The sequence below is a fragment of the Filicampus tigris genome, chromosome 2 (genome assembly GCF_054856515.1).
Source record: "Filicampus tigris isolate MCC_2025a chromosome 2, RoL_Ftig_1.0, whole genome shotgun sequence".
NCBI classification, from domain to species: domain Eukaryota; kingdom Metazoa; phylum Chordata; class Actinopteri; order Syngnathiformes; family Syngnathidae; genus Filicampus; species Filicampus tigris.
Genome location: NC_141218.1, coordinates 31,079,059 through 31,104,938, shown reverse-complemented (window position 1 = coordinate 31,104,938; position 25,880 = coordinate 31,079,059). Strand labels below are relative to the sequence as shown.

The 25,880-nt window shown below is 43.2% G+C and overlaps 2 protein-coding genes across 3 annotated transcripts; one reads left to right on the top strand and one right to left on the bottom strand.

Annotated features, from left to right (window-relative positions):
- The first annotated feature begins 365 nt into the window (after positions 1 to 365).
- Positions 366 to 3,163, top strand: LOC147152024 (uncharacterized). Of its 2 annotated transcripts, none has more exons than XM_086024584.1 (2): positions 366 to 708; positions 1,524 to 3,163. In XM_086024584.1, exon 2 carries the CDS (start codon positions 1,713 to 1,715, stop codon positions 2,607 to 2,609), a length of 897 nt encoding a protein of 298 aa, XP_085880710.1. In that variant the 5' UTR covers positions 366 to 708; positions 1,524 to 1,712; the 3' UTR covers positions 2,610 to 3,163. The 2 variants fall into 2 exon arrangements, with proteins under 2 accessions (XP_085880710.1, XP_085880711.1); XM_086024585.1 differs by having other exon boundaries at positions 695 to 842.
- A 12,715-nt stretch (positions 3,164 to 15,878) lies between these two features.
- On the bottom strand, positions 15,879 to 25,506 carry LOC147152023 (uncharacterized). The gene is made up of 7 exons (XM_086024621.1): positions 25,390 to 25,506; positions 24,903 to 25,148; positions 23,105 to 23,549; positions 20,957 to 21,074; positions 19,914 to 20,028; positions 19,593 to 19,824; positions 15,879 to 17,464 (listed from the first exon to the last, which is right to left on the bottom strand). The coding sequence occupies exons 3-7, from the start codon at positions 23,268 to 23,270 to the stop codon at positions 17,286 to 17,288; spliced, it is 810 nt and encodes a 269-aa protein (XP_085880747.1). The 5' UTR covers positions 23,271 to 23,549; positions 24,903 to 25,148; positions 25,390 to 25,506; the 3' UTR covers positions 15,879 to 17,285.
- Positions 25,507 to 25,880: the final 374 nt, after the last annotated feature.

Genomic DNA, 25,880 nt, shown 5'->3' with positions numbered 1-25,880 from the left:
CACGGGCAAACAAAAATTTAACTTATAGTACCAATTATGCCACGTAGCCTAAGAGAATTTAGCTGTTCCTCCTGTCACTATACTTCACTGGCACTGATCGATAAACAAAATAAATATATGACTATATTCTATAAACAAAAGTCAAAGCTTGAATTAGTAGTACATGCTCTCTTTTTTGGTGGAAGGGGTGATGTCACAGCTTAATATTATCCTTACTAAATGCAAAGTGATGCACGTGTTGCATGAACATTTGTTAGGTTTATTTGTGTAAAAACAACAACAACAACATAGCATTTATCAATGTGATTCTATTCCTTCATACAGCAGTCACATAAGTAGTAACCCGAATGACAACAGCCGGGCCAGTGGAGTGTTTCACGTCTGCTTTTCTTGACGTCTGTGTGTTAAAGTGCTGACTTCCGTCCGCATGTTGAAACGTTTCTGTGCATTCCCGTGGCTCATCGTGACCACGACGACCACCACGCCACGGTGGTGTCGGGCTGCCGCCGCCGAGAGTCCACTTCGCATTTTGAGCGACGCCCCCAAATTCCGTGCCGAGTGTTTGCAGACCCTCCGGGACGGAGAGGTGGAGGAGGAATCGGCAGCTCGGCCGTCTGTGTACGCTACAAGCAGCACTAACGCCATTAGTTCATGACTTCATCGAAGGCTTTTTTTTTGACAGCGGCGTTCGAACGAGCGTTTTAGAAGGTAAGACGAGACGTTTCCACGCTACTTCCTGGTTGCTCGATGCTGCTTTGTGCTGTCGCCTTCCGTGCGTGTCGCAGCGACCACTCGGACTGTGGTCAGCGCGCCGTGGCGTCGGCCGAGCGTCGTCGTATTAGGTAACCTCAACTCGGCCGAAAACACCGACACGCCTCGCCAATCTACGCCTAAAACAGTCCACCGTGCTCTCGGGTGACCGCTACGTGTATCCATTGCTTGATTAAAACTGTATTTGTCCATAAACGTGTCCGCGGAATATAGCCTGCTTGTTTTTTTTTCCTCACTATCCGCTGCCACCGCATCGTTGCGCACCTCTCCGCTGCTCGTCGTCGATTGGAGACAAAAGACAGCCTTGTTTTTGGACGCTTCTGTGTTTAGTGTTGCCCCGGAAAGCCACATAAGCATGGCTGGCACACATAAGAGCAGTCGTCAAAATGTATTTGAAAAGCGCGCTCCACATTTGACCTGCGCATATGCGCATATCTTTGCATATTGTTGTCGCTCTGTTATTGATTGCATTGATATACCGTGAAATTCTTAAAGGGATACTAACCTCCTGTATGCGGAAATCAGTGGCAACACATGCGCTCATGCTCATAGGGGCCGGTTAGCTTCCCTTGGGGAGCTTTATTTTCAAACAATTGACATTATTATGATGATGATGTTATTGTTATGCATTTGTCCAATTCTAAGCACCGCTTGAGCTATGTTAGCCTGCTGTGTTTACTCTGCGTTTTTCTCCCCCAGCATTTCTATTCTTAACCCTCCTCCCTTCGCTCTGTTCATGTGTTGCTCCCCAGGACTCCACGGCTGCTGCAGAGAATGGGAATAGGGACACAGGCCAAGGCTTGCCATTTTGGCTGAAGGAACAGGACAGTTGTCAACCCCGCGCGCCGGCGTCAATCCCTCTCTCCCTCACCTCACCTCTCCTCTCCTCCCCCCCTCCGGCGCACACACAAGGACACAAACCGCCGCCCACATTCACGGCTATGTCCACAGCAGTAGACATTGCTGGCCCTTCCTCGCCAGATCAAGCAAACAGCAGCGCTAAAATCCCCAACGAGCCACTGAGACCTAGCCTCAAGCGCTCCAGCCACCCCTACGGCCTGTCCCATTACATTGCCAGCCCTTCCCAAGGCATGGACGTCAAAGGCTTGATCCAACCCTCCCCTGCCCAGCAGCAGGCGGCCCCGCCCGGCCCCACCAAAACTCGCCGGGCCCCCTCCTGGCCTGACATGTGGGAGTCGCCCAGCGGGCTCCACCTGGCCCACGCCGCAGAGCTGCTGATGCGCGCCGGGCTACTGGCACTCACCCCTACCGCCGCGGAGCAGGCCGGTCCGGGCGCGCAGACCAGCCAGCCGACTAAAAGGGAGGCGGCGGAGGTGAAGGGAGGCAAGGGGGACGGCGAGGGAGGAGGATCCGGGCCTGATGAGGAGGAAGAGGACTCGCCCGGATGCAGGACAGACATCCAGCCCTACCTGGGTGCCTGGTTCCCGTTCAGCCCCACTCTCTTGCCTCTCGCCGGGTTCCAGATGGGGGGAGGCCACTGGAGGAGCGCGGCGATGGGGGCCGAGGGCATGGAGGGCCTGGTGGCCGAGGGTCACTCCCCCGGCTCCCTGGGCGGCGGCGGCAGCGGCAGCAGGAGGAAGAGGAAGCGGTGCGGAGAGTGCGTTCCGTGTCGGCGTCAGACGAACTGCGAACAGTGCAGCAGCTGCCGCAATCGTAAGAGGGGACACCAGATCTGTAAATACAGGAAGTGCGAGGAGCTGAAGAGGAAGCCAGGAGGTCCCGGGTTTGAGGGCAGAGTGTCCGCGTTTGACCTCAGAGGCTCCGACTTTTCTTTGGGCCTGGCGCAGGAGAGAAGCAGTGGCGCCTTGGATGGATAGTAACGTTTGCTGAATTTGTCACGGGATCCTGCTTGGATGATTGTTGAGGAGCTGAAACTGTAAAACACATGCACGCACGCACGCACACACACACACACACATACAGTAGACACACACTGGACACCATGTTGGTTCAAAGACGTGGACATGATGTTTAGTGCAGAGCTGCACCTCTGTTCAAGAATGTTCTCACTCGTTCCCATCCTTTCTTTTGACAATCAGTGAATTGGAGAGGAGAGAGAGAGAAGGACACCGATGTGTCACTGTATCGATGATGACGAAAAAGCTGTAAATAGACTGTAAATATCGGGGGGAAAAAACATTATGTCTTTTTTACATCCCTTTCCAGTTTGGATGTATTGTGTTGCAGCCGTTTAAAAGATAGAAGGAAAAAAAAAAAGAGCCAAATGTTTTGTTTCTAACAGGGACTCTCAATTCTGTTGTCACCGCATCATCAGTAAGCGAGTCGTCTAAATTATTTCATGTGCAACTTGTACTGTATAGATCTGTTTGCCCTTTTGAAATAAAATAAATTGGCCATGCGCGCTTGTCTACACGCTTGTACTCAATATTTAATTGGGGGTATGTGTTTGTTGGCCACCGTGCTTCCGCTGATACATGTGCATGCATTTGTACGTGTGTGTGTGTGTGTGTGTGGATTATGAGTCACCTAATGGCGTGGCAGAGAGCCTTATCACCACCCGACAGACACACACACTCACACAAGCACACCTACACGCCGCTTGGCGAGCACACCTAAGCTGACACACATCACAAACAATCTCCATTCACATCCACGCACAAACTGTGACGCAATGTGCTTTTTATTCACAACTCCACATAAGAAAGAGATCTCAGAGCAAGCTGGGCCGTGTGGGTTTTTCGCTTGTTGCCGTAACGATGGCTGATGTGATAAGACCTTCTTCCTCAGCGCCACACTCCAGGGGACCTCAGGGAAGACGTAACCATGGCAACGGTCGGCCTGAGGTGTCACGCTATAATTGGGCCACGGCTGCACTTCCTGTGCGCCTTCAGTCAGGGGGGATCGCAGAGGGACTGTGTGTGTGTGCGTGCATCTGTGGGGGTGGGGGGTTGTGTGTGTGTGTGTGTGTGTTTGTCAGGCAGGCAGGCGAGAGAGAGAGAGAGAGAGAGAGAGCGAGCGAGAGAGGCGCAGCACGCCAGCCAACGCAGGACACTGCCAACTCATGGAGAACAGCAGCGAGCTCCAACATCATGCAATTACAACACTCGCTCTGAATGACAAACACACAATCTTTCACTGAAGTCCTCACACTCATCTTTCTGCGGCTCTCGTACAAGAGCAACATTCTTGGAGCCGCAGCTTTTCTTTCTCTCCCCCCTCGTCGGTGCCTTTCTAGTGATTTGGAGCCTAATCCCCCCCCCCCTCCTTTTTTTTTCGTCACGCACGCACACACGCACACACCGGAAATCTGTGTCACCCGCTGCCCAGCAGGTCCAGTGACTCCCTGAACGCCTGCAGTCTGGCTCCACTGGCCTGCAAGATGGCAGGAAAGAAAGGGGGAGGAAAAGGGATTGAGCAGGGGACAGGGAGGGGGGTGGTCTGGAGGGGGGGGGGGGGGGTTATGGGGTAGGAGGGGCGGGGGTCGAAAGCGGATCCAGGGAGAGGGAGAGAAGGTGGAGGGTGAACGGGGGTGTGTAGGGGGGCTTGAAAGAGACTTGGTGAAGGGCAGAGAGGGAGGAGGAGGTGGAGGGGGGCGTATGGGAGAGGGTAAAACTGGGAGGGATGAAAAGCAGGCCACAGGAGGGGAAAAAAGAGAAAGAGTGACACGCGGGGAGATGGACAACAGGGGATGGAGATAACGTGGGCCAAACAAAGAAAGCGAAGAGATGAGTGTGAGTTCCTGAGAGTAGAGTGACGAAGGGGATAGAAACGCATTGAGACAGCGAGGCGCGTGAGTGCGTGCCGGCTGGAATGAATGACGGTCGCATTGGTTGGTGCCACTCGGTGCGTGCAATCAAGCAACCCCGTGGCGCCTACATATGTTGGCAGCAACTCCTCTCGCACTGCAGTGCAACACTCTGCCAGCCTGCACGTTGCAACCTGCACTGGAGGCAGGGCGGACCCCCACTCACCAGCCAGACCTTTCCAGTTCTGGCCACACAACATAGCGTCTTTTTAACAACGACACGCCATCAATTTTCTTGTCCCCATACAAACAAACATTCGCACTCACACAGGCGTGATTTAGAGTCTTCAATTAACACAACATGCATGGTTATGGGTGGCAGAAAATCCACGCAAGCGCGGATGGATCATGCAAACCCCACACCGGAAGGCCGGAGCAGAGACTCAAACCACGAACCTCGGAACTGTGAGGCCTAACCACGAGGCCTCTCATGAGGCCATCCCACCGCGGTACACGTCTCCCCCTAAACACAGATGTCTCTACTTCCTTGAAGAGTTCAGGCTCATCTACCCTCCGGTTGTATTTTGGTGACACTGGGGTCAAAGGGGACTGTTGACCTTTGACCTTTTCAGCTATTAAAGATGGATTTAGATGAGGCCAACATCTAAAAACAGCTTCTCCCACCCATTGCTCAAAGAAAATGACAAACATCAATAAATACACCATAAATGGTTACACAATAATAGACCGATTTTCTCCTTGTCAAATGTTACACTGAGCAGCCACAATATTAGGTACGCATAAATAAATATGCATTGCAAATGCTATTTCCCAAAAAAGTGTTTTTACGAAAATAAAATGCTCAGTGTCATTACTGCTTTTTAACCAAAGTACCCAATGAGTATAGCTGACCACAAAATGAATTAAAGTCTCCCTTTTCAAAGATAATGCTAGCTTTGATTGACACTGGCAGAGAGCTATTCGTTCATCTGACTTTATTATTGTGGTTGTCATTTTGTGTGAACATTTAAAAGGGACATATGGAAATCTGACTTTCCATATAATAGTACTAGTAATAGTAATAGTAGTAGTAATAGTAGTAGTAGTAGTAGTAGTAGTAGTAGTATTTTGCATGTTAGGTTCATTCAAGACTCTAAACCACGGGTCAGCAACCTTTCACACTCAAAGAGCCATTTCGACCCGTTTCCATGGAAAAGAAAGCACTGGGAGCCGCAAACACTTTTTGGCTAGGTTCACACGGCAGGCAAATGCGACCCAGATGGGATTTTTTTTTTCCCATATGCGACCTGCATCTGATTTTTATATGACAGTCTGAATGGCTCAATTCCGATTTTTTGCAATGTGACAGCAGTCTGAACCGCCAGGTCACATGAGACATTGATGTCATCCTCAGCCCAAAATGCGCTCCAAGCGGGCGGAGGTAAAGTGCTGGAAGCGGGGAGATCGAATCTGCAAAGTTGTTTTGAATAACAGTATTGACTTAATACTTAACTTTAATTAAATCCCACTTCAAACATAAAGTGGACATAGTAGTAATTCAGCCATCGATTTTTTTACGCGCGGTTATGACGTGACGTCATCGTTAGTGATGTCTCTATGAAATGAGATATTAAAGCCTCGCCTCATAATTTCCCCCAAATACTTCTACCTCCTACCTAATCCCTACACTGTAGAAATGCATGGGCCACATTTACTTCAAACACTACGTCGTGAGTGACGTCGTCTCTTGTTCGGCGCATGCGGGTAACTTTGGAGACGCATGTGTTCACAACACGACCAAGGCATTAATAATAAAACATGAACGCTTACACACAAAAAAAGAAAAAAAATGAGCATTAAGACCTGCGGTGTGAACCTAGCCTTTGACATTAGCCTCCAATAAACGCCAGCTTGTTTGAGTTCCCAGGCACGGCTTCGTTCATGTTGTATAGTACCTTATATTGCTATTGCACACTCACGTCCACATATTACTACCTACAAAATACATTCAGTTGGTAATTTGACGCTCGAATTGATGAAAAGAGTATAAAGACCAAGCCGGCGACATCCGAGTACTTCAAAGTTCGCACTCATGTGAAGCCCCTGCCGTGTCCCCAGCCTTTGAAACGTCACACCAGCAAACACACTTGCCCACTACAATGTAATACACATCTTCATTTTGGCTCCAATGCCTTCACAAAACACCTTCTTTCTGGTTTAAAGCCATGAGAGTAGCAGTAAATAAAACAAAGATCCAACTAACCGCATCTAAAGTGTATATTAAAATGAGACTTACCTCACGACACAAGTGATGGGGGTCTTTTTGCAACGAAGAAATCTCATCGATCCATATCAAGCAAACAAGCCAACGTAATCCAGCGAACCTTACTATTTTCACTTGTTATTGTTGAAAAAAAAATTAAAAAAGGCGCAGCGGACAGAGAACACGTCATTGTGTTGCACACACCTCCAGCCGTGAAATCGGGTTTTATTTGAGTATTTGCTATTTTTACCGCTTTAAAATTGGCTAGAATTGCATAAAAAGACCATAAGAATCGATTTGCGATAAAAATGAATGACCGTATGTGCCGACAGTGACTATATAATTGTATTTTGATATTTTTGTCACTTCTGTCAACTGAAAATGACATCACAGTGTCTCAATCACAGCTCACTGTGTTTTCTGAAGCTGGGCCATGATTGGTCGTTATCTGAGCCCAGAGCATTTGTGATGTCATTTTCAGTCGACAGAAATGACAAAGTGGCTGCCCCCTGAGATGGCTAAAAACGGGGGGATTTTGCTGCTTAACTCATATTCCACAACTAGTGGGCCTGTCACACAACATGTTCTGGAAAAAAATATGTTTGGGTTGACTTCCACTTCAAACAAACGAACAAACACAAATAAATACTTTGTTTGGATATTGTGCAATTTTGGTGTCGCTGGGCTTTCCGAGCACGCCGGCTGCCTGCTGACACATCGTCAAGGGCTGTCAAACGTCTCTGAAGAAGGCGAATGCTGATCACCGAAATTGCACAATGTCTGAAGAAAGAAGTTAATTGATTGTCTATATGTGCCCCGTGATTGGCTGGCAACCAGTCCATTGTCAACCATTGTGGTTAGGCTCGGTATGGAATGGATCGATGATTTTCTGCAGTGAATGCCTACCCATCAAGCGTGAAATTAAACAACCGAGTATATATTTTGCTGTGTGACTATTTCTGAAAATAATCCCTCTCCGAATTCTGCACTTCCGCCCCACTGTTACGTAACAGTGGGTATTCCGGTAATGTAAATAATAACTCCAACCGCAATGAGTTTCTCTGGCCCACTGATGTGATCAGCTATAGATGGGGTAAAGATTTGGTCCCACTTTCAATAGACGGCCAGAGACCAGCCACTGGACGACACCGTCTGAAACACTATCAAGCAGATGTACTACCACTGTTGGGCGTAGTGTTGTTACTAGTAGCAGCATTACTAGTTTAACTGCATTTCTCAGTGTGAGTGGTCGTAGTTTCCCTCACTGAAACTGCACATGATTAAAATGTGTTAAACTTACACATATCATTTGCTTATTCTTGAGGAAAACATGGGAAAATTACAATGGCTTACCACATTATAATCAACCAATGTACATGTTCGAATTAAGTAAATCCAAACAATTTTTAATGTTGTTTTCAACATCAGATAGCTTTTGAGTAGTCAAGCTACTTTCGTGGTCACATACTGTGGTGTGTCCACAGAAGCTACATTTTCCCCAGGCAGTTCTTAACCATAAATGCATCTCTTCTGTTTGATGTCACGTGTATCCTTCTGACGATGTCCATCTTGGACGGGGTAGAAAAATGCAGCTAAGCGCGATGGAACGCGTGCAACCGGAGACAATGTTACTTATCAAAATCTCTCCGGACAGTAGGTCATTCCAGGGTTTACTGTGTGACCTCACAAGGAACCTCTTGTCAACATCCGACAAGTCCAACACACATTTAAGGACAGACAGCGCTATTTCCCAAAGAAGAATCATCAACTAAGCTAGTCATCACGACTCAGCGAACATCACACTAGTCACCAACATATTTTTGACCGCAACAGAGTAAACCTCCATGTGTTTGTGTGTTAACGTAATTTAGGAAGATGTTGGAAAGATGAGAAGACAGATGAAGCTGAAAAGTTTGTTTTTTTTGTTACAAATTGATTGTTGTGATCTATGAATAATCAATTCAATATTTGATGACTAAAAAGAAGCTAAATTAAATAGAAAAAAAAACATGACCACATCTGCAACTATACGATATGTTATTCGTTTCATACATACTGTTCAGTTGGGTCATTGGTAAGACATTGATTTTGCGGTGGTAGTGAGAAACATGATTATTTGAATAGTTTAAAATGACGTGGTTATTTATACACTAAAAGTGCAATTACACAATTTTGTTTTTCATTGAAAGAGGCTACACCCAACAGAAGTAGCTTTGATATAGTTGAGCTACTTTTGTCATTTTATTGTAGCTTCGCTTGCTACATTTTTCTGGTGGAGAGCTACTGTATAGTAAAGCTTCATTAAATGTAGAATAACTTGTAGCTTAGTTCACTACATTTTCCTGGTTGCTTGCCCACCACAGGATACTCTCAGTCAACATCCTCCACGGGTGCGACATCACTGTTGTCATGTCAACGCCAAATGGGAGGCGAGCGTCAATTAGTTTTGTTCTATGCACAGAATTAGCATTAGGTAAAGTTCCTGCAAAATAATAAATTAATGTTTTCTGAATTTGACATACCCCAAAGGGTATTGTTATCAACCCTGTCAAATTTGAATGATTAAAAAATTGTTATGTCTATAACAAAATCTATTGGCTTGTATGCTGACTGAAAAATGGCTTCTACTTCGGCTAGCATTTTTTTTTTGTCTCCACATCCCTACTTGTTTAAGTACCGAAAATAGGCCTCAAATAGCTGCAATATATCCCAAGATCATTGCGGGAAATTTCACATTGTGACGAGGGCTACCAGCTAGCTAGCGAGCTAAAAGGCTCCTCTCGGCCAGCGGCTGGTCGGCATTTTCTCATCGCTTGGGAATTCCAATAAAATCACCAAGCTGTTCTGTAAATTTTGGTATCCAGCGAAGATGCATTTTTGGGGTCTACAGTACGTAGTACGTTGCTTACTGCACGCTGTAGTGGAAGAAATAGGCCGATTAATAATTACTGAGTAAATCACAATTGTGCTGTGCTCTTGATGTAAATGAAAGCATTCAAGTCTTATAGTCAACGGGAGCCGCTTTAGCCATGCCCCAAAAATCTGCAAAACTGAAATGTCATGTCATGTCATGTCATCTTCCAAACCGCTTATCCTATATAGGGTCGCGGGGAGTTGCTGGAGCCTATCCCAGCCGTCAATGGGCGAAGGCAGACTACACCCCGAACTGGTCGCCAGCCAGTCGCAGGGCACACATAGACACTGTCACTGAGCGGGAATCGATCCCACGCTGCCCGCACACAACTCAGGCGTGTGTACCACTACACTATCAGCGGACTGTCATCTTCCAAACCGCTTATCCTATATAGGGTCGCGGGGAGTTGCTGGAGCCTATCCCAGCCGTCAATGGGCGAAGGCAGACTACACCCCGAACTGGTCGCCAGCCAGTCGCAGGGCACACATAGACACTGTCACTGAGCGGGAATCGATCCCACGCTGCCCGCACACAACTCAGGCGTGTGTACCACTACACTATCAGCGGACCAAAACTGAAATGGTGAAAAAGATTTCAATACTAAAGAGTTCCCAATCTTTGCACATTTTCAGTAATAGGCTATATGCATAGTATAATATATGCATTTAGAAACACATTTCTGAATTCACTTTACACAGTGTTTAACAGCGTTAGTACTTGATAATAATAATACTTTGAGAAGCTATCGACGCGGTTGTAAATATTGATGTATTTGTGTGTGTTGAGTCATCCATGCGCCACTTACACACATCGTCGTGCGTGAAGTGCTGCCTCCATAAGTAGAATGCTTTTAGTGTGTAGCCCAGAAGTATCTGGAACGCTGTTGCAATTCATTCACTTGCATGAAACAGAACCACCCTATCAAACGGCTAATTTCGGCAAGACAACATATAGGGGATGTGAAGTGCACCATAATTCTTGATCCTTGCGGTATTTTGATGAAAACATGTGACATTCATGATATTAAAACCGTTTTGAACTGTGAAAAAAAAACATAACAATACAGACTGTATGTCTCCTTTAATCATTCAAAACAATTTCACACATTCGGCTGCCATTTTAGGCAAGGTCAGATGGCGGTTCTCTCTCAGAGGTAATGTGTGCACAAAATTCTGTTAATCTTTAGCCTGCTGCTGGTTGCAGAGGGTGAAAAAAAGCCACTGTGGCTCCAGGAAGTTAAGCAAAGCACGCTGATAAAGTCTGCCTGCCTGCAGGGATAGTTCATCACGGCCTCTTGTCACGCCATCTCATGATGCGGAATCGATTGTTACCACCGAGGATTCAGCTCGGAGCGGCCTCCGCTCCTCCATTTGCATCACTCTCAAAAGCGTTTCCTTTTTAACAGACTGATAAATCATGAGCTGAGCTGTAATTTTGCTGGATTTATAATGAATATACACTACTAATGGGTGGTAAAATGCCATTTTCAATACAGTTTTATCAAATGGTCCGTGGTAATCCCATAATATGTGGAAACACATATTGAAACTGATTTCATTGTCATTAACAAAATGAAAACAAGAGCTACCAAAATAATCAATAAATGAGTATTTATCTTTAATTCAGTAGTGTGCGGAAGTTTAGCTAAAATCTGCTGTTCTCAATACACTTTTTATTATTACATGTTAATGTCCTTTTTCAAATCAATCTTCAGATGATTTTGATGTACTCACTATGTAGGTAGAAAAGAGATCTTCATTGTGAAAATTGTATGAGTTTCATTTAAACTAAAGCGCTTCACTCCCAAAAAGTGTTTCTTTGGTTTAATGTCCATAAAAGAAGCAGCAACGCTGCTTCTTTAATAGACACACAGACCAGTTAACTTGTCATGGGTTTGCAATCGTGTGAGAGTCATCATCTATCTTGAGGCATTGTTTGAACAAATATTAATAGTTCAAACAGAAATGTTTACTGAGCAGACATGTAGGTGCTTTTGTTTTTTTTTGTTTTTTTTGGGGACCAGAATATTGAATAAAATAAAAAATATAATCAATTTGAGGCTTTGTAATGAATTTAACGGAAATATTTTACTGGCGACCAGTCCGGTGTACCCCTCCTCTTGGCCAAACTCTGTTGGGACATGACTGTGTTACTCTACACTGCAAGGAATCAGGGTCGTAAAGTGTGCTTTATTTCTTGAGCCGTTGGGTATTGATTGTGACAGATGCATGCCACAAACATCTTATATTAAGATATCTAGGAACTGTTTCAAATTGTGAGAAAAATGCACAAATTGCTTGAACGGTTGATGCTAACATTAGGTCATGTGTCTGTGCTAACTTAAATTTTTATGTTAAGGTCAGACTGAAGCGCTTCAGTGATAAGCAAAGTCTTTTTCATGCTCTTCTCTATGTTTCTATCACACTGTTTAAAAAAAAAAAACGAACTTACTTTGCATCCAGTGAGCAATGCAATTTCTCTTCCTCCATAATGGTGTTAGCCTAACGTTCTGGTGCATTGACGCCAATCATTTAATCTTGTCGAGCATCAGTGATGTTAGTGTGCGAGGAATTAGTGCACTCAGAAAAGTTTAATGTTGCCTGGGGTGCAAAAACAAAATGCAATAAAATGTGTTATTTTCCCCTCTGTAAGTAATTGATATGCAAAGTAACAAAATAACTAGCATACAAGTACAAGTAGGCAATTTACCATCTGAAGTTATTGCCTGTGCTAATATAATGGAATTTGTACTGCGTATTACTGCTCTGCGATGAATTGTCTTACCAAATATAAACGTGGACAAAGTTGTTGGTATCCCTCTGTTAATGAAAGAAAACCCCACACAGAAATAACTTCCATCCGACAAAGGTGATAATAAACTATTATTTAATGAAAATCAACCAATGAAAATCACACATTGCTTTTGAATTGTGGTTCAACAGACTTATTTTTTAAAAGCAAAACTCCTGAAAGAGGCCTGGACAAAAATGATGGTACTCAGAGGACATTCTCCCAGAAACTTTGTGGCTTGTAAATGGTCAGACAAGACACAAGTGGGACTTTTTGGCCAGGCACATCAGCTCTAGATGTTCACAAAGGCAAAATTGAAACATACCAAGAAAAGAACACTGTCGCTAGTGTGAAACATGGAGGAGGCTCTGTTGTATTCTGGGACTGCTTTGCTACATCCGGCACAGGGTGTCTTGAATGTGGGCAGGATATAATAAAATCTCAAGACTTTCAAGGTGACCTTCTTTGAGCCCTGATCTAAATCCTATTGAATGTCTGTGGATGGAGCTGAAGCATGTCGTGCGGAGAAAGGACCCTTCAAAACTGAGACAACTGGAGTGGTTTTCTCATGAAGAGTGGGCAAAAATACTTGCTGAGAAGACTCATTGAAAGTTACAAAAATCATTTGATTGCCTTAAAAGGTTGTGTAGTAAAATATTAAGTTAAGGGTCTCATTAATTTGTGCATGCCTGTTTCATTAGTTTGTTTTAAATATTTCCAATACCACTGAGGTTTTATATCAATTTCTAAGACAAGCAGAGGTAATTATTCATACTTACCACTTGCCACGCACCATTCACCTACCTCATGTATAAGAAGTGAAAATGGATTGATCAAATCCATTTGGACGTTGCTTTAAACAAACACATTTTTTTCCAGAATATGTTCTATGCAAGCCCACTAGTTGAAACAAGGCATTCTGATAAATATTGCGTTTGTGGAATAAGAGTTAATCCACTTGATTTTTAGCCAACTCTGGGGCGGCCATTTTGTCTCTTCTGTTGACTGAAAATGACATCACATTTGCTCAGGGATCGGGTACAAAGATGGATAGCCAGTTTCTTTTTGACTTTTTGTTCTTTTTTGTTTTCTTTTTTACAATTTAAAACACTTCCCTGGTGTCTTAATAACATATCTGTGGCATGCTTTTTTTAAAAACACGGCCCCCATAGACAAGTAGATGCAGTGTTTTAAGCATATATTTTACAATAAATACTTTGTATATAGTACAAGTACAAATAAGCAGCATCCAATAAAGATGATACGGACATTTGCAATACAACAAGAACTTTTGATATCTTGGGTTGGGTTCCTCTTTTACTTGGGTTTTGGCCTATTGTAGCTCCTACAGGGCATGCACTCATTTTGCATTTGTGTGTTTGACTGTTTGTACACTACTTATCCGAAAACTGCATCAGCCCCTGTTGCTCCTTTTTTCCCCCCACTTCAACTCGCGTGGCGGTGTAACTTGAAAGATACTATAACAAAAAGTACATTTTCCATAACGTGATGTTCCACTATATGTATGAATTTAATATTGAAGCATTATCTGTATTGGCACATCACTTTAAACCGTTGTGAGAAATGCCCAACTGAGAGCTACAACTTGCCAGTCTGATCTCCTGTTTCTCCACAATGACTTCATTATGGAAGGAAATGGTCTGGTCTCAAGTGTACAGCATGTGATCTTTGACAGGTGCTTTGTCACAACACATGAAAATTGTCCCTATATCTCCTTCTGAGCCAGTGTGGCATAAAAAAAGCACCTGCACACTCTCACACTTGGTATGATATGCACTTTCTTGTGCGGCAAAGTTGACCGCTCTCTCCACAATGCCTGGCTGGGAAACCCTACACTGCCCTGCTAAATATAGTGGGCCTTTTCACACTGCGTGCGTGCGTGCGTCTAGTCACATGATCCAAGATATGGGGCGGACGCACACACACGCACACGCACGCACGCGCACTCACACACAAGCCAAATCCTGAGGCTGAGGGTGTGGAGGTGGTGAGGGAATGCTATGAGGAGCTTTAATGAGTCGGCTGTGACGTGTTGCTTCCCCGTGACCCAACGCGCATTTGCTCCGTCTCCCCGAGCGTCTCGCCCTCTGTCTAGCTGCCTCTTAACCACATGCTAATCAGCTTTATGTGCTCTCTGTTTGATCTCTGGTGGGCTGTTTCCTTGCGGAATAGATAATCATTGTGCGAGCCGGCCACTATCAACAACCTCCTTGTCTAAAGACCCTGATACACCAAACCGACGTCGGAGGTTGTTAAGCGTCGTGGCGTCTTTAAGCGCCGTCTGATTGATGTAGTGACCACCGTCGTAGTGTCGTAACCCGTCTGTAAGCGTCTTACGTATGTTGAATCGGCGTCGCCAGTCGTGACCTTTGCTCGCTCTGATTGGCTGGTAGCTAGCAAATCAGCGCGCAGAGCACCAACGGGAAGTGACAGAGGCGGAAAAACAGTGAGCACGCCTCCGCTGCCTTAATCTTCTAACAAGTAAAAGAGCGAGGGTTGACAATGTAAGTATTTCACAATACCGTGTCAAGAACGTGATGGTTTACTTCGCGTGGGAGTTCATCGTGAGCGAAGAATAGAGCCGAAAGCATTGTTTACGTTTTTATAATCCGCCCCCGGCCAACAGTTTTCCGGTTGGAGTGTTCTAACCATGAGAAATGGTGACTACCGCCGCCGATGGTATGTAAGGGTATTACATCTTATGCATGCGTAGAAGGTACTTTAATGGTCAGCGTCGCTGTCTGTCGTTGTGATGTATTGCCCCAGCGTGACGTGCCGACAGCCGGCCGGACGCCACAGGGGGTAAGCGACTGTCACTGTTGGCCAGCGTCTTTTTGGTGTATCAGGGCCTTAACCCTATCACAATCCTCCAAACACACACACCTGCACACCCCCACACACGCAACACACACACACACATGGAATGCCTTCTAGAGACACACACTTTCAGAAAACTAGATAATAAAGTCAAGTATTGCATTATTATTTTTCCATCATATAAAGTAATTTGGGTGAAAATACCGGACTAAACACACAAAATTGCAACACTTACTACAATAAGATAATTAATTCATTAAGTATGACAAATACATGTTACTAGTGAGGGAAAACCTTGCACTAGTTCACAATTGTGTGTTACTCGTACAATAGGTATACATTATCCTTCACTAGTAGCACAAATAGTGTGCAGTAGTCATTCTTTGTCCACACTATTGCATGGACAAGTCATCACAGATAGGGTATCTAATAAATGCCAAACAGCTTTCCATACACTGGTATCTAATGATTTGCACAAAGCAATACTGTCTTAGTGAACATTACAATGCTCACGATAGACCCAGTCAGAGAATTATTCATGAGTGGTTGTTGTTTTGGTGTAGGACTACACGGTATCATACTACTGAGGTGTTTATTGATGCATTGCTAAATTGGGTCTGTAGCTAAGGTTGCCAAAATATCAATAACATGTCTTGAATCAGCTTGTGCAGATGCCCCAAATGTTTGGGCCAGTGATTGCACTGTATATCATGATATCAATGCAAAAAGGTCCTCCTATTTTGTCTCTGTACACTGCCATTGGGCAGTTTCTTTGAATCAATGTCCTTACATCATTTGATTAGACTTTGCTCTTTTGTCTTTCTCTTTTGAGTTTGTAAGATACACTTTCTGAAAGTAAAACAAAGCAACAGGTGTCACATGCAAAATTTCAACAATCAATAAAAGTAGAACTACATTGACTTGATCTGGTCTATCATGTCAGTGCACTAAAAATCAGAGTTCCTGGGATCACTGGATTTATTGTCATATTGTCAAGTCCTTTGTTCAAGCACTTTAGAGTAGGTTAGTTCAGCTCTGCACGGGGCAGAATTTCACCCAATTGCTCACGTGCAAACTACGTTCACAGAAAAAGGCTTGCAGTCATTTTTGGAGGGACAGAACAGAGTAGAAAGTAGAGCAAGGTGCACAATGTAGCTTGAAATCACATCGATAAGCTGTTAAAATGTCTGAACGCTGAATCCCCTAAGGGGAATGTGAATGTGTGAAAATATGTGAATCATATTTGTCACATATTGTGAATCATATTTGTCACATATTGTAAGGGGAATGTGAATGTGTGAAAATATGTGAATCATATTTGTCACACATTACTTATGAATTGAACAGAAAAAAATCTTCAAACATAAAGGTCAAAAGATGTTAAAACCCTGTCTGTGCACTTCTGGGTTACATTAGTTGCTTTTTTTCTCACAACTACTTCTGGTACATGCTGATTCATAAATTGTAGTGAACATTGAGGACTGTACTATAATGATTCGGAGGTGTAGATGGATGTATTGATGTCATTCAGCTCCTTACCAAAATATAAAGCATTCCTCAGTCACTTCCTTGTGCTGCAAAGTTTTGCGGAAATGTGTTTTGTATTTTCTTGTGAAATCCCATTAGCTGGTATTGTGTTACTGCCCCCCCCAAACAAAAAAGGACAACGACGCCGCAACAAACATTATGATGGCCGAAGATACCCCACATGCAAACTCACCATAAGCACATGTAGCGTAATCCCACTAAGACAAGGAGCCACTGACTATGAGATTGCATTTGAATGTTGTTATAGATGGTGATTGATCTGTCTCTTTGCACATTTCTCCATGCCCAATTCAACTTTGGGGCTGGAGTCAGGGTCCTGTTCCGCCTTCATATGGCCTGAGCTGGATCACAAATGTCCTGAGTATGGAGTTACTCTTTGCACAGTGCTCGTGACATGACTCAGTTCATCAGTCTCTTGGGGTCACAGCATTGTTTCAAAGCAGGCCTAGCGGCGTGTTAATGGGCCAATGACGTGCTTTGGTCAGCAGATGAGCAGGTTTGGCAGGTAAAGGAGGCTTGCTGAAGCTGTGAGAAGGATCAGATCCAAAGGCTTTCCTGAGCTGGGCCACTCTGCCTCCGTATTCTGACTTATTCTCTTGAATGCTTAAGCCATCTGAGAAAGAAAGTAGAGGCAAAATTAATTAAAAAAAAGGCCAGAATGACACCTGTTGTTGGCTAGAGTATTGCAATTATCCAGGTCAAGTCTCTGAACAAAAACCAAAAGATACTGTAATTATTTATTGGACAAACCCCAATTCCAATGAAGTTTGGGTGTTGTGCAAAATGTAAATAAAAACAGAAAACAATGACTTGCAAATCATTTTCAACCTATATTCAATTGAATACATAAAAATTACCCGATATTTAATGTTCAAATGTATAAAGTTTATTCATTTAACTCACTTATTTTGAATTTGACGCCGGCAACACATTTCAAAGAAGCTGGGTCATGTTTACCACGGTGTGACATATTCTTTTATCAACACTCAATAAGCAATTGGGAACTGCGAAGACTCATTTTGTTGCTCAAAAGTCCGGAGCCTCTGTTATCGTACTTTGCGCTTCATCACTTCATCATGAGCCCCACATTTTCAATGGGAGACAGGTCTGGACTGCAGGCAGGCCAGGCCAGTCTAGCACCCGCACTCTTTTAATAAGAAGCCACGCTGTTGTAACACATGCATAATGTGGCTTGGTATCGCCTTGCTGAAATAAGCAGGGATGTCCCTGAAAAGTACATTGTTTGGGTGGCAGTGTATGCTTCTCCTTAACCCATATGTGCCTTGAAGCATTAATGGTGCATTCACAGATGTGCAAGTTGCCCATACAATGCGCACTAAGACGCCCCCATACCATCATAAATGCTAGTTTTTGAACTTTGTGCTAGCAACAATTTGGATGGTCCTTTTCCTCTTTGGTCTAAAAGATACGACATCCATGATTTCCAAAAACTATTTGAAGTGTGGACTCGTCAGACCGTAGGACACTTTTCTCACATGAGCTCAGGCACAGAGAAGATGTCTTCTTTCATTAAATACATTAAATACTTTGTCTTTGTAGTGTATTCACTTAAATACAGATTGAAAAGTTTTTTTCAAATTGCAAATCATTTACATTTTACACAGTCTTAACTTGATTGGAATTGTGTATTATAATTAAAGAAAAAAACAATGCTAAGGCCTGAAACATTATTAGTTTTAGTGCTTCAAAGCCTGCAACCAAATTGTGAAATGTGGAATCCCACAAGGATCTGTTCTAAGACCTAACTGATTTAGTCTATCACACATTAGTTCTTTAATCTATCTTTTTACAAATGTGTTGGTCTTATGTATGCTGCTGGCTCAGTTAGATACTTTGTCATGAAACAGCAGTAATAGTTTAAAGATGCAGTGGAACATTACCCCAAACAAACCACTACATTCAGTTTAAGAATAAAATTGAAGTAATAAGAACAATAAATCTAGTCAGTCTAAATACCAACATCAGTATTAAGAACCATGGTCACCCCTGATCAGGAAAAGGTAGGCCATGCAAATATGACAATAACTAGCAAAAGTGGAAAGGATTTTGTGTCTGTTTTTTACATTTTACATGCAGCATTGTCAAAACAATGCATCTCACAGCGTTTTGAAGTAACGCTTCAAAACTACGCCATGGCTGTTGTTGGCAATGGCACAACACTCACGCACGTTTGTATGGCTTTGAAGACGTTGGTAAGCAATGAGACTACGCTGGATACAGTAGCACAGTAGCACTGGAGTAAATGTACACGTTACTGGCACAGATGCAACAATAGCCCTATTGTCCTCCATTATCTCTGTTCTTTAACGACAAAATAGGCTCCAAATTGCTGTTGTTATGTAAACAAATGGTCAAACCTGCACATTTTTATCCACAGAACCATATTCTGGAACAATAGTTTTAGAATAGAGTATATAGTATTAGAACAAGCCTTTATTTGTCCATACGTGCATTGGCATTGGCTGGCGACCAGTCAAAGAAGTGGTACAGAAAATGAATGGACGAATGGATAGTCTCACAATCGTCGTAAGTTTCAGAGCAGAGTAAAGTGATGCATTTGACTAGATTTTAATGTTATGCATAGTCGGCATGCTAAACTAATGACACATTTTTGGGGATTTGTCCACTTTTACTTTTAATAAACTAGTATTTTGTGACTATAACAGAATTGAACATTGGCAATTTGTTTTTTCGCCATCAATCCTCTCTCGTCTCCTCACCTCTGGCCTGTGGGCTGACCCACTCTGCGTCTAACAGCTGGGCTTTGAGTGCTGGTTTGTTGCCATGGCTACTAAGATGGGGCCTGTAGAGAGGAGGCCAGTCACTGAGGTTGTCCGAGCTGCTGCCTGATTCACTGTCACTGCCCTCGCGGGGGTCTTTCAGGTCATCATCTGCACTGTAGGAGTCCATCTCATCCTCAGACGATTGGATGTTTGGTGAGTCCGGGCAATGCTGTGCGCAAAGAGAGCATGATGTTACTATCAGTGGGCAGTTATCACGTTATCCGAACTTAAACAGAGAGCAAAAATACGTTAACTCACAGCAGCGTCATCAGTGAGGGCTAGCTGGGCTGCTTCTTTAAATCCAGGCTGCTGGGCCTTTTTTCCTGCCTGCATGTCTGCTGTCTGGATGCCATTCATATTATCACGATGGAGCCTGCAGGACAATTGACATCAGAGAACAGTCAGCAGACAGTCACACCAGCCTTTGAATCACTCCTCCGATTACTCATTTAGCAAATAACTTGAATAATCCAATGAGTGGATGGCGGGCTCCCCCTTAACTTTAATTTGCTGTTCTCATTTTATCAACGACTATGTCATGTCATGTGGCCACGTGTGGGCTTGGAGGAGGGCAGGAATCTATGTGGAATGTGCTGACTGAGGATCAAGAGCAAACATGACAGCAAGCACAAGTTCTGTCAGTATCTGACAAAAGTGAGTTGCTCAGTGATGTCGTCATGGAGGAGTGGAAAAGGTTCCACTGGCAAATAAAGCTCTGGTGAACTTCATGTCCAAGAGGGTTAAGATGGAAAATAACGCTGCCCACACAAACAAATTGACACTTTGGGCCCAATTTGGACATTTTCACATTGGGGTCTCCTCACTTTTGTTTTTAGCTGTTTAGACAATGTCTATATGTTGAGTTATTTTGGGGGAACAATAAATTTACACTGTTAAACAAGCTGTACACGGATTATTTGTGCAGCAAAGTGTCAGTATTTTGTGTTATCTCCTTGGAAAGGTACAAGAGGATATTAACACAAATTACTGTTTATATGTGTACTAATGTTTAAATAAACAAAAAGGACTGAGCTGTCTTCAAAGACAAATACATACACCAGGCATTGTCAGAGAGATGTTCATTTTTTACAACGCTTATTACTGTGAATACAGTTTGTAGCGGTGTAGAAATGCACCGCATCATGACCAACGATGCAGCATAAAAGGTTTCGATTTTAATGTAATTCATCTGCAATCATTAGCCATTTCCAACGTTGATGATGTGTTTCAAAACTCCACTTTCATTAATATATCCAAATAGTATCATTAACAGATCTTCACGAGACTTTGTGTGTGCTAACCTGTTATTGAGAAGGTTCCGGAGAAGTTTGGAGGACCTGAACTCATCCACTTCTCCAATCACACGGACGCACACGTCGCCATCACAACCCAGGAGCCAGCTCACGTGTTTACTGCTGGCTGCAAACAACAACGACCAAAAACGGAAAACAATTCAAGCATGTCGCCTCATGGATTGCTATGAAGGCTTGTATCCAGAAGATGGTGCTGTCCTACAATTTTCTTACTCTAGCAGGCTCTTTGTTTTTGCGTGCGGATTAATTCTGTTCCCTTGGCCTTTTAGTTGCAGATTTAACGCACTCATTCTTTGTTAAGAGTCCTCTGAAACGACCTACCTCATATGGGTGCAGCATTGCTGTTTGCATAAACACACCTGCAGTTAAGGCCAAAATTATTCACGTGCTGGAACATTTTTAAATTAAAGCGAAGTTTACATTGTGCTGTGAAATCACATTGTAACATTTCTTCCTTAAAAAAAAAAGAACTTTAAAAAATGTTTTTGAAAAACAGTTATTTTTTTTAACATTTTTATCTTATTTATCTCAGCAGAGGCATATCCAATTTTAGAATGGTGTTACAGCTTATGTATCTTCAAAATAATCAGCAATATGGTTAATTTTCAATTTCAAATTTACAATTCATAATTCCATTCCACATACACGCAAAAATAAAGATAGTGGGGAAAAACAGGGAAAGTGCAGGTTTGGCTATTTTTAGCTCCTGCTTGATAACTTGACATCACAGCACAAGCAGTGACAGCTGGTACGACAAATATTCTCCAGCTCATTAGTTCTTTTCAAGGTACTACAGAATCAGAATACAAAGTAGTTGTTTTTCAGTAGTTGTTTTTTAATAACAGGCTAGATTAATAAAATATTCAGTTACAGTATAAATGAGAAAAAAAGGTAGTGCTGTTCCTTGTTTTAAAGTATAAAGAAGATGTCAAATAAAAAAAATTCTTTACAATATGTGGCTCCACTAGTCCAAACACAACATTCTGATTAATATTGTGTTTGTGGAATATGGATTAAAGTCAGTTTGGTCATCTGACATTCATAAACTGAACCGTGAACTGGAGCCTATATGCCAGCTCACTTCAGGCTAAAGATGGGGTGCAAACTGGACTGGACATCAAATAAATCGCTGAATGTCTTTGCTATTGTTACTTCTATCATTATTTGTTTTGTTATAATTTTTTCTAAGTATAAAACAAAAGTATATGTATTATTAAAGCGAATCTTAATTCCCTTGTAAAATTTTAATTATGTATTTGCCGTTCGCTGTGCACAGCACAAGCAACAAAAGATGCGTGTTGTGTAACACAAACAGACTTGGGTGCCTCTCAGGTGACATGGCAGAGATTGGGTAAACAAAGACTGTAATTGAATATATGGTTGAAAGCACAGGGGGTTAGTCAATCTTACTCAGCTGCAAGCCAGTAAACCGATTCGACTCATGCTGACAGAGGCTGTCAGTGCCACGCACACACACATGCACACCTATCGCATAGCTGGCAAGTGGAGCCAGGTGAGGCTCTCCAATGGGGTAGAACTAAATGAAGATTTATTAGAGGTGAGTGTGCGTGAACCCAAAAAGCCTGAGAAGACTGAGTTCATTTCTTTGAGTGTAATCGTAATCAGATTGGTAACTGGAGCCGGTGTTACTCCACACCTGTGTGTGTGTTTGTCATTGTTTATGTGTGCTTTTTAATAAAAACGTTGCTTCCTTGTGTGGTTATGTGTCCAATCCAAATATCAGGGGACTTTTCAAATGAGCCAATACTGATGAAATACCATTTACTTAATGCGAATGGTCATAAGAATGTGGCTGGTGGGTGTATTTAGAGCCACAAAGTCGGCCCAGTTTCTGTTTGGATTGCAATGCCAGACCTGCAGATACGAATGTTGGTCAACACATGCAAGAGTTGACATAATAAACTTTAAAGAGCAACGGATAGGTTTGCGGTTGCCAAAATACCATGGAAAAGGCGGAAGAAGAAGGAGAAAGGTGACACGTTGAACAACCTCTTTGGATCGTGTCTAAATAGACATTGTTTCTTTGAAATGTGCAGTATTGGTCAAACGGTATTGTTTCTTCCTGTTTCTTGGTTTACGTGAGGTCATTTCTATGTCAGTTTTAAGCAATGTTACCTTTCTTTGGCTTTGTTTTGTCTTCTCCTTCCTGCTCTTCCCTCTCCCTCCAACGGCGTACCTGCTCCTCTCTCATCTTGAGGAAGAGGATCCTTTTCTGCTCTTCACTCAGGGCCTCAAGAACCTCGGGCTCCACCCACATCTCCTCCAGAATTTTAGCCAGCATCCTTATGCTCTTCTTCAAGCACTGTAACCAGCCGTCTGTGTCACAGACTCTCTGTTCAGACGTTCTTGTTTCAGCGGTGGCTTATAATGGCTCCCGTTTGTGTGTGTGTTGTGTGTGTGCGCTCAGGCTCAGGTTTCCTGCTCTGTGAATGAGGCAAAGATCAGGTAAAGCCCTGCTATCCTTTGGCTAGTCTTCCTCCTCAGAGCAGTGGGAATATGGTGAATTCTCTTGAGATGCAGGTTCAATGAGTCTGGATCTACTGTATACTGAAGGCTGGTGCTGTGATTTGAAAAGAAAGATGAGAGAAAGATTATTGCTACCTCAATGATTGATTCGTTCACACAACAGCCTTCAAACATGTGTACCTTGTTAATTGTGCATACAGTGAGAAGGTATTGGGCATGCCACAAAGCCACAGTAAAAAAAAAAAGGTTCCATTTTTCTTTATATGACTAGCATAAGTCATATTTTTCTTTATATGACTTGCATAAGTCATACGGTATATATACGGTAAGGCTGACTCACACATTCACTCATAAATTAAAAGTACCCACATTGTTTTTAGTAGTTTACCACCACACACGAGACTGGTTGGTAGCCATTAACAGCCCAATTAGTTATTACTGGGGGAAGTCCTCAAAAAGCACATTCCTGGAAAACAACCTTTGTCTTCCTCCTTCAAGTGTGTCAACAGAGATTCAAAAAGGAGCGTCTGAACTGTAGCCAATAGAATTTGAGCTGCCTGATAAGGCTCAGCCAATGGCTTTTCGAAGGAGGTAAACAGTGTCGAAATGAGCGAAACATCAGGACCGACTTTAGAGCTTCAGGTGTGGCCACGTGCGAGCCAGATTTGGATCGACAGCATTAAGCTAAAGCTTTCACTTTAACGTCTGTGGGCCTCATGGTAAGATGATTATTTTACGCCCATTTAAATAAATGATGCCAATTTGGATTGTCGCTTACTGTTGTAAAACTAATCCTAAGAGACAATAGTGGTGGTTTGTTTGATGTAACGTAAAAATGTAAAACATTACATACACAAGGTCAGACCATATGAAAAAAAGCCAGCATCCAATGCTAGGTTGTAAGCCAAAAAATAAAAGCGTGTTTTTAAAAGAGATTTACAAATATCTATTGAAGGAGTCTGTCTGACGTCATGCATTTAAGATCTCCAAATGTGTCATGTCTGCCAGACAGGTAACAGTCCTCTCCCTGCATCCCAGCTGCTATAATTAACCATGCACAGTTAACATAGCTCCAAGGGGAACTTAAAAAGAGGATCAACATTCACAGGCCTAACTTGTTGTTTCCATGTAAAGACAAAGCTTGCCCCTCTGGCTGTGCTCCAACATGCAAATAGGCTCAGATTTTACTTGTGCCTCAGCTCACATGCTGAGAAAAGAAAGCGTGTGTGTGTGAGAGAGTGTGAAAGAGGAGCAAGGTGTGTGCAATGCATACTGAGCGAAGAGTTTTAAAAGTCCCCCCATGTGAGAACACAAGCGACTGCTTTCACAGTGACACAGCAGAGTGTGGGAGATAAATGCAGTGAGACGGGCTCTAGAATTGTTGTGGTCTAGAAACCACAACAAAGACAGAAGGAAAGAGAGAGAGAGAGAATGAGAGTGGACTTACTCAGTGTCTGCCAGCCGCCAGCATCCTTCTACTGGTCTGAGCTTCCTCTCGGGAGTGCTATGATGAGTGTGTGACGTGAGCACATGGAACAGCGCGTGCGTCTGTGTGTAGGTACGTGTGCGTGAGCTCAGGCGTCTGAGTTGTGAAATGCGCTTTCAGCTCGACTCTGCTGCATTTGAACTCAACATGGGTGGGACGGGCCGGCGGTAAAACATTGATCTTTTCCCTCCTCTTCCCTATAAGCACCTGCAACAAATGAATCATAGTAATATAAACAAAATAAAGGATGTATTTTCAGCTACATGAAAAAAAAAACAGCTCAGTATCATTAGAAACGACTCAGACGTTACTCTGCTGCGCACAGAAGTACTTCTATACTAAATACATAATAAGCTCTTCTAAATGGGATTGCATAATGTGGACACCACAAACAGGAACTAGTGGGGGGGGGGGGGATTCATTTTTCCTTCTGATTTCATCTGTTTACCAGCAACTCGGTTGTTGATCTTCAGTCTCCTTCCGTGGTTTTCTTCCTGCAGGAAGTCCCGCTGGCTTTGTGTGAAATCAGTAATCAAAACACCACATGTGCAGGAAGGAATGCGCACACTTAAGCTAAGCTGATGACAGGTTGCTGGCACGTTTAATAAGCCACCGCTCATTGTGTTTCTCTGTACTTCCCACCTCACAATGCCACCATTTTACACTCCAAAAACAGTTGGGTTAAAAATAACACAATTTTGCCTCAAAAAAGGACTGATACACTAACTGGGTCAATCTGGCCCACGTTTTTGCGTTGTTTTGTACAAAACTAACAATTTTTGGGGTTGTTTCCTGCAAAATCAACCCAGGAAGTTGGGTGTTTTTAAGAGTGTAGAGTCCAGTAAAAGACTCCATGGACAAACAATTCTAGTCAACTTTACATATCCCACTTCTTGTCTCTCTGAAATCTGTCCGATACTGCTGGGCCAATGGTGAGTA